We start from the raw sequence: 8,535 nt of genomic DNA on the forward strand, positions 1-8,535 counted from the left end.
TAGACCTCCTCAGAAGACAAACACGGGACAGTACTTCCCCGGAGCGGAGAAACTACGCCATGTTCTTCGCAGCCTTCAACATGTCATCGATGACGACGAACACCTTGCTAAGGCCATCCCCACGCCTCCACTACTCACCTTCAAACAGCCGCCTAACCTCAAACAGACCATCGTTCGCAGCAAATTACCCAGCTTTCAGGAGAACAGCGACCACGACACCACACAACCCTGCCACGGCAACCTCTGCAAGACATGCCAGATCATCAACACAGATACCATCATCACACGTGAGGACACCACCCACCAGGTACATGGTACATACTCATGTGACTCGGCCAATGCTGTCTACCTCATACGTTGCAGGAAAGGATGCCCCGGAGCATGGTACATCGGCGAGACCATGCAGACACTGCGACAACGGATGAACGGACACCGCGCAACAATCGCCAGGCAGGAGTGTTCCCTCCCAGTCGGGGAACACTTCAGCAGTCAAAGACATTCCGCCTCCGATCTTCGGGTAAGCATTCTCCAAGGCGGCCTTCGAGACACACGGCAACGCAAAATCGTAGAGCAGAAACTGATAGCCAAGTTCCGCACTCATGAGGACGGCCTCAACTGGGATCTTGGGTTCATGTCACGCTACATGTAACCCCACCTGACGTAGGGTCATCCAGGCTCGAGTCGTCGTTGGCTTGTTCTCTCTACACAGATGCAGCCAGACCTGCTGTGATTTCCAGCAAAGAAAATGTTTTTTGTTTTCCATACAGACAAAATCAAATCAAATCAACTTTTATTGTCATTGTTAGTGCACAAGTGCAGTACAACGAAATGTAGGCTTGCGGCTCCCGAGAGTGTACAATTTGGATTAGGACACTTAAACATTTCAACATACATTTGTACATATATATTAGCATAAATATGACCATAATAAAGTGCATCGGCAGATGTGCAGGCTTTAGTGTTTATTTGTGGAGTTCAGTAGGATGACAGCCCTGGGAAAGAAGCTGTTCCTAAATCTGGTCGTACGGGTGCGAATGCATCTGTAGCGTCTTCCAGATGGTAGGAGGGCGAACAGACTGTGGCTGGGGTGGGTAGGGTCTTTGATGATGGACCGTGCCCTCCGTAGGCAGCGTTTCTGATATATATGTTCTATGGTCGGTAGCTGGGTGCCGGTAATGCGTTGGGCAGTTTTGACTACCCGCTGCAGGGCTTTCCGGTCATGGGAGCTACAGCTGCCGTACCATACCGTGATACAGTTTGTCAGGATGCTCTCTATAGTGCAGCGGTAGAAGTTAGAGAGGATCGGGGGTGACAGATTACATCCCTTCAGCCTCCTCAAGAAATATAGGCGCTGCTGGGCCTTCTTCATCAGAGAGGAGGTGTTGAGGGACCAGGAGAGGTCTTCCGTGATGTGGACTCCGAGGAACTTAAAGCTGGCCACCCTTTCCACCTCCGCCCCATTGATGTGGATGGGGGTGTGACTTCCGCCTTTGGACTTCCTGAAGTCCACGATTATTTCCTTTGTTTTCTTGGTGTTAAGGGCCAGGTTGTTGTCGGCGCACCACTTCACGAGATGCTGGACCTCCTCCCTGTAGGCTGACTCATCGTTGTTGGTGATCTGGCCTACTACCATGGTGTCATCTGCAAACTTGATGATGGTGTTGGAACCATGAACAGCCACACAGTCGTGGGTGAAGAGGGAGTAGAGGAGGGGGCTCAGCACACATCCTTGTGGGGCCCCCGTGTTCAGGGTTGAGGGGGGGAGGTGTGGTTGCCTAATTTGACAGACTGGGGTCTGTTTGTTAGGAAGTCCAGGGTCCAGTTGCAGAGGGAAGTGTTCAGGCCAAGAGTTTGGAGTTTGGTGGCCAGCTTGTTGGGGACGATAGTGTTGAATGCTGAGCTGTAGTCTATAAACAACATTCTGATGTAGGTCTCCTTACCATCTAGGTGATTCAGTGCCGAGTGTAGAGCAGTTGTGATTACATCCTCCGTTGATCTGTTTGCCCGATAGGCAAACTGGTGTTGGTCAAGGGAGGCAGGAACACTGGCTTTGATGTGGGCTAAGACCAGTCTCTCGAAACACTTCATTATGATGGGTGTGAGTGCGACAGGTCGATAGTCGTTCAGACACGTCACAGCCGCTTGTTTAGGCACAGGAATGATGGTGGCGGTCTTGAAGCATGTAGGGACTACTGCCTGGGCCAATGACAGGTTGAAGATGGCGGTGAAGACATCAGCCAGCTGATCAGCACATTCCTTGAGTACCCGTCCAGGGATGCTATCCGGTCCAGTAGCCTTTCGTGTGTTCACTCTGCGTAAAGCGCCCCTTACGTCGGAGGTCGACAGAGTGAGCACCTGGTCTTCCGGGGGTGGCAAGGCTTTGGTAGCCGGCTCCTTGTTGTCCCTGTCGAAGCGAGCGTAGAAGTTGTTACGCTCCTCCGGAAGGGCGGCGTCGCTGACCGGGGGACTGGTGTTTTTGCCCTTGTAGTCAGTGATGGCCTGGATGCCTTGCCACATGCGCCGGGGGTCCGAGTTGTTGCGGAAGTGATCCTCTATCCGCAGTGTCTGTTTCCATTTGGCAGTCCTGATACCCTTTTTTAGGTTGGTCCTAGCTGCTCTGTAAGCCGCCGCGTCGCCAGATTTAAATGCTGCGTCGCGTGCTTTCAACAGTGAGCGGACCTCTCCGTTCATCCAGGGTTTCTGGTTGGGGTATGACCTGATATTTTTGTGGGTCGTGACGACCTCGACGCAGCTGTTGATGTAGAATAGCACTGTGGATGCGAATTCCTCGATGTCATTGTGGGCAAACATGCCCCAATCAGTGCGTTCGAAGCAATCCTGAAGCTCCGATACTGCCCCCTCTGGCCCCCCAGCATCTGCAACATTTTACCCCTTGTGACCCCACCTCATTGTTCTTTGATGTAATGTTTTCCTGACTGACCTGTTTGGACACCATTCACACCTTTGATTGCTGTGATTATCTCTCTGCCGAGGTGTGATAAATGGCAGTTAGAAAGATTACCTGTAATCATCTGACATTATTCTCTGACTATATAAGCTGTGTCTTTATGCATCTCTCCACTTCACCCGACGAAGGAGCAGCGCTCCGAAAGCTTGTGACTTCAAATAAAACTGTTGGACTATAACCTGGTGTTGTGTGACTTCTTACATTTGTCCACCCCAGTCCAACACCGGCATCTCCACACCATGACCAGTGAGTGAGGGAGTGATCCCTGGGTCAGTTTGACCAGTGAGTGAGGGAGTGATCCCTGGGTCAGTCTGACCAGGGAGGGAGCGAGTGATCCTTGGGTCAGTCTGACCAGTGAGTGAGGGAGTGATCCCTGGGTCAGTCTGACCAGGGAGTGAGGGAGTGACCCCTGGGTCAATCTGACTAGTGAGTGAATGATCCCTGGGTCAGTCTGACCAGTGAGCGAGTGAGTGATCCCTGGGTCAGTCTGACCAGTGAGTGAGGGAGTGATCCCTGGGTCAGTCTGACCAGTGAGTGATCCCTGGGTCAGTCTGACCAGTGAATGAGGGAGTGATCCCTGGGTCAGTCTGACCAGTGAGTGAGGGAGTGATCCCTGGGCCAGCCTGACCAGGGAGGGAGCGAGTGATCCCTGGGTCAGTCTGACCAGTGAGTGAGGGAGTGATCCCTGGGTCAGTCTGACCAGTGAATGAGGGAGTGATCCCTGGGTCAGTCTGACCAGTGAGTGAGGGAGTGATCCCTGGGTCAGCCTGACCAGGGAGGGAGCGAGTGATCCCTGGGTCAGTCTGACCAGTGAGTGAGGGAGTGATCCCTGGGTCAGTCTGACCAGGGAGTGAGTGATCCCTGGGTCAGTCTGACTAGTGAGTGAGTGAGTGGCTGAAGAGCTCCTCCCAGAGTCGCAATGCATTTTCCGCCCACTAAAGGGCACAGTTGACATGATCTTCGCCGCGTGTCAACTATAAGAGAAATGCAGGGAACAGCACCAACCGCTGTACATGGCCTTCTTTGACCTCACAAAGGCCTTCGACACTGTCAACCGTGAGAGATTATGGAGTGTCCTCCTCAAATTCGGCTGCCCTCAAAAGTTTGTTAACATCCTCCGCCTGCTTTATGACAACATGCAAGCCATGATCCTGACCAACGGATCCACCACAGACCCAATTCATGTATGGACGAGGGTCAAGCAAGGCTGTGTCATCGCACCAAAGCTCTTCTCGATCTTCCTTGCTGCAATGCTCCATCTCACCCTCAGTAAGCTCCCCGCTGGAGTGGAGCTAATTTACAGAACAAACGGGAAACTGTTCAACCTCCGTCACCTCCAGTCCAGATCCAAGGTCATCCCATCCTCTGCCATTGAATTACAATATGCAGACGACGCTTGCATCTGCGCACACTCTGAGGTCGAATTCCAAACCATCCTCAACACATTCACCGAAGCATACGAGAGCATAGGCCTTACACTAAACATCCAGAAGACAAAGGTCCTCTACCAACCTGCCCCCACCACACAGTACTGCCCCCGATTATCAAAATCCATGACAAGGCCTTGGACAACGTGGCCCACTTTCCATACCTCAGGAGCCTACTGTCAACAAGGGCAGACGTCGATGACGAAGTCTAACACCGCCTTCAGTGTGCCAGTGCAGCCTTCGGTCGCCTGAGGAAGAGAGTGTTTGAAGACCAGGACCTCAAACCCAGCACCAAGCTCATGGTCTACAGAGCAGCAGTGATACCCGCCCTCCTGTAGGCCTCAGAGACATGGACCATGTACAGCAGGCAGCTCAAAGCACTGGAGTGGTACCACCAACGCTGCCTCTGCAAGATCCTGCAACATCAGTGTTCTCGCTCAGGCCAACATTGAAGCTTTGACCACGCTCGATCAGCTCCGATGGACGGGTCACATCGTCCGCATGCCCGATACGAGACTCCCAAAACAAGCGCTCTACTCGGAGCTCCGACACGGAAAGAGAGCCCCAGGTGGGCAGAGGAAACGCTTCAAGGACACCCTCAAAGTTTCCTTGAAAAAGTGCAACACCCCCACCGACACCTGGGAATCCCTGGCCCAAGACCGCACAAAGTGGAGGAGAAGCATCCGGGAAGGCGCCGAACACCTCGAGTCTCTTCGCTGGGAGCAAGCGGAAGCCAAGCGCAAACAGCGGAAAGAGCGCACGTCAACCCAAGCACCCCACCCACCCAGCCGCCCCTTCAACCACCGTCTGCCCCACCTGTGACAGATTGTAGGTCCCGTATTGGACTCATCAGGTCACCTGAGAACTCATTCTTAATGTGGAAGCAAGTCATCCTCGGTTCCGAGGGACTACCTAAGAAGAAGAGGAGTCTGACCAGGGAGTGAGTGATCCCTGGGTCAGTCTGACCAGTGAGTGAGGGAGTGATCCCTGGGTCAGTCTGACCAGTGAGTGAGGGAGTGATCCCTGGGTCAGTCTGACCAGTGAGTGAGGGAGTGATCCCTGGGTCAGTCTGATCAGGGAGGGAGTGAGTGATCCTTGGGTCAGTCTGATCAGGGAGGGAGTGATCCTTCTGTCCTTCCTGTGCATCATGTAATGATTGGAAAAGGGTTAAAGAAGGAACTTGCATTGAATATGTGCCATTCACCACCTCTGCATGGGTTGGCAGTAACCTGGAAGACGGTTGCTGTTATAAAATCGTTAAGCATAATGATGACCCTTAAAGTGGGGGGGGGGGGTGGGCGGAAAGAGCGCACGTCAACCCAAGCACCCCACCCACCCACCCGCCCCTTCAACCACCGTCTGCCCCACCTGTGACAGATTGTAGGTCCCGTATTGGACTCATCAGTCACCTGAGAACTCATTCTTAATGTGGAAGCAAGTCATCCTCGGTTCCGAGGGACTACCTAAGAAGAAGAGGAGTCTGACCAGGGAGTGAGTGAGTGAGTGATCCCTGGGTCAGTGTGTCCTTGTTTGTCGATTCCTGCAGCTCAATTACTGGAACGGCATTTTAACTGTCTAATTATGTCTGTTATAATGGGTATGAATATTCATGTTAGAAATTGTTGACTAAATTGAACCAATCATCAAATAATGGATGTCATTAAAACTTGATCACTCATTTTCCACAGAATTCTTCAAGGAGCTGTTGGAAAATGCAGAGAAATCCTTGAATGACATGTTTGTACGGACTTATGGTCAACTGTATACGCAAAACTCGGAGGTATTTCAGGACCTGTTTAAGGAGTTGAAGAAGTACTACATGTTTGGAAATCTAAACCTGAACGACATGCTAAGTGACTTCTGGGACCGTCTCCTGGAGCGGATGTTTCAGTTGGTCAACCCTCAGTACCGTTTCACGGAAGAATACCTGGAATGCGTTAGCAAATATACGGAGCAGCTGAAGCCGTTTGGAGACGTACCACGCAAGCTGAAGCTTCAGGTGACGAGGGCATTTATCGCTGCTCGAATCTTTGCACAAGGCCTCGGTGTGGCACGAAATGTAGTGAGCAAAGTGTCCACAGTAAGTAAAGAGAAATTTTGCTTTGATCAAGCTGTACAATGTCTCTTATCCAGTGCTGCAGCTTACAGTATTGTACCATAACAAAAGTGTAGTCCAGGCTTTGGTCTCTCCAGCTTACTCGCCATAGTCTTGTTGCAGCTTTCTTTTCCAGGGATATAAGAACTAATCCCACACAACTCTCCTGTTTTCAGAATCCCAGTTGACCATTTTCACCTTTTTGTTTCTTGCTCTAAATGATAATCTCATACTTTACCAGTTCAGTAATTGACCTGATCCTCTTTACAATGCTTCAGTTCAGCTGTATTTACTGCATTGAGTGACTTCCTGTTCCATAGCTCAGATGTGTTTGATAAAGTGCCGGGTATGAGATTTGCTCTATTGATGCAGACCCATGATATTAATGGGACAAAGACAGCATAGATAGGGGCATGGCTGAGAGTAGGGGTAACTGGCTGTTTCTTGGCCTGCTGCAACTTGTGGTATACACCAGCATTAGTATTGGGACCTATAGAATAATGGGGGTTTATATCACGGGAGGAGCCCATTCACCCCATTGTGTCTGTGCCATTTTCTGCTAGAGCTATCCAAAACTATCCCACTGCTCCCTGCTTTCCCAATAGCCCTGCATCATCCTCTGCTTCAAATATTTATCCACTTTTCACTTAAAAGATGCAATGTTCTCTGACTTAACCACTCCCTGTGACAAAGCATTCCATATTATATATACATTTTTATATAGCCATGGATACAGAGGGATGTGACAATTTGATGACCGTACATGAGGACATGGAGGAGTGAGGGAGTTCCAAGTAGATAAACGTGAGCTTGTTCATTTTAGGGAATAAGGGAAAGAAAATAGAAACATAACCTGTGTGGTAAAACTCAGTGGAGCAGAGATCTAGGGTCAGGGACGCATTGGATTCTATTTTATATCTGGGAAAACTGAGTGTTGATCATGAAACTGTATAAAGGGCCAGACAGTTTGGACGTTTCTGGACATTAATCTTGCGCACTTGCTTTCTCTTTTCCCCTGATTTATTATTCCTTCATTTGATTTACTCAAATGAAGGAATAATAAACTGCCATTGTAAAGTTTGGAGATGTACACATTAAATGTGAGGAAAGCAGAAAATATCCAATGAGGAACTACTAAGAATATATGAAAACAATAAATCAAGCCTGAGTAGTCTGTGTAGTTTACTGGTAAGAGAAGGAAGGGGAATTAATCAGACTGCTCCAAATAGATTTCGAAAATCCTACTGGCCGAGATCTTGGTTCTCCACTAAGCTATACACTTAGAAATGAAGGTTCTAATATAATTACAAAATTTACAGGTAAATGATTAAGATTGCCAATGCAACAGTATTTTTGGTGCTTGAAATGTCTAACAATGGTTCCCTATACTAGATGTCTGGACCTCAGTACTTGAGTTCTAGAATTGTTAACTGGAGAGTCAAACTGGCAGATTGCAACTCCTAGCGACCATGTGTGCTTCTAGAAATTTTTAACATTAACAGAAAAGGAAACATTTGAAAGGCCATGGAGAAAAAGCAGGGGATTTTTTTTTAATTCATTCCTGGGATGTGGGTGGTGCTGGCAAGGCCAGCATTTTTTGCCCATCTCTAATTGCCCTTGAGAAGGTGGTAGTGAGCCACCTTCTAAAACTGCTGCAGTACTTGTGAAGGTACTCCCACAGTGCTGTTAGGGAGGGGGTTCCAGGATTTTGACCCAGTGACGATGAAGGAACGGCGATATATTTCCAAGTCATGATGGTGTGTAACTTGGAGGGGAACTTGGAGGTGGTGGTGTTCCCATGCGCCTGCTGCCCTTGTCCTTCTAGGTGGAAGAGGTTGCGGGTTTGGGAGGTGCTGCCGAAGAAGCCTTAGCGAGTTGCTGCAGTGCATCTTGTCGATGACACACTGTAGCCACAGTGATTGGGACTAATGGGATAGCTCTCAAAGAGCTGACACAGGCACAAAGGGCCAAATGACGACCTTTTGTGCTGTAAGATTCTGTGATTCTATAACAGCAAAATTGGCCATTGATCGAGCGTTCCAGGA

General features: G+C 49.7%; 1 protein-coding gene across 1 annotated transcript in view; it reads left to right on the forward strand.

Moving 5' to 3' along the window:
• Nucleotides 1-6,556, forward strand: part of LOC147125400 (glypican-4-like) — a 263,841-nt gene extending 257,285 nt beyond the window's left edge. The window contains exon 4 of the mRNA XM_085995209.1: nucleotides 6,084-6,556. Within this exon, the coding sequence (XP_085851335.1) occupies nucleotides 6,084-6,556 (473 nt within the window). The remainder of the gene's footprint in view (nucleotides 1-6,083) is intronic.
• The last annotated feature ends 1,979 nt before the right edge of the window (nucleotides 6,557-8,535 follow it).

This window comes from Somniosus microcephalus, chromosome 1 (genome assembly GCF_052327205.1).
Source record: "Somniosus microcephalus isolate GS21.2 chromosome 1, FLI_Smic_1.0, whole genome shotgun sequence".
Lineage (NCBI taxonomy): Eukaryota > Metazoa > Chordata > Chondrichthyes > Squaliformes > Somniosidae > Somniosus > Somniosus microcephalus.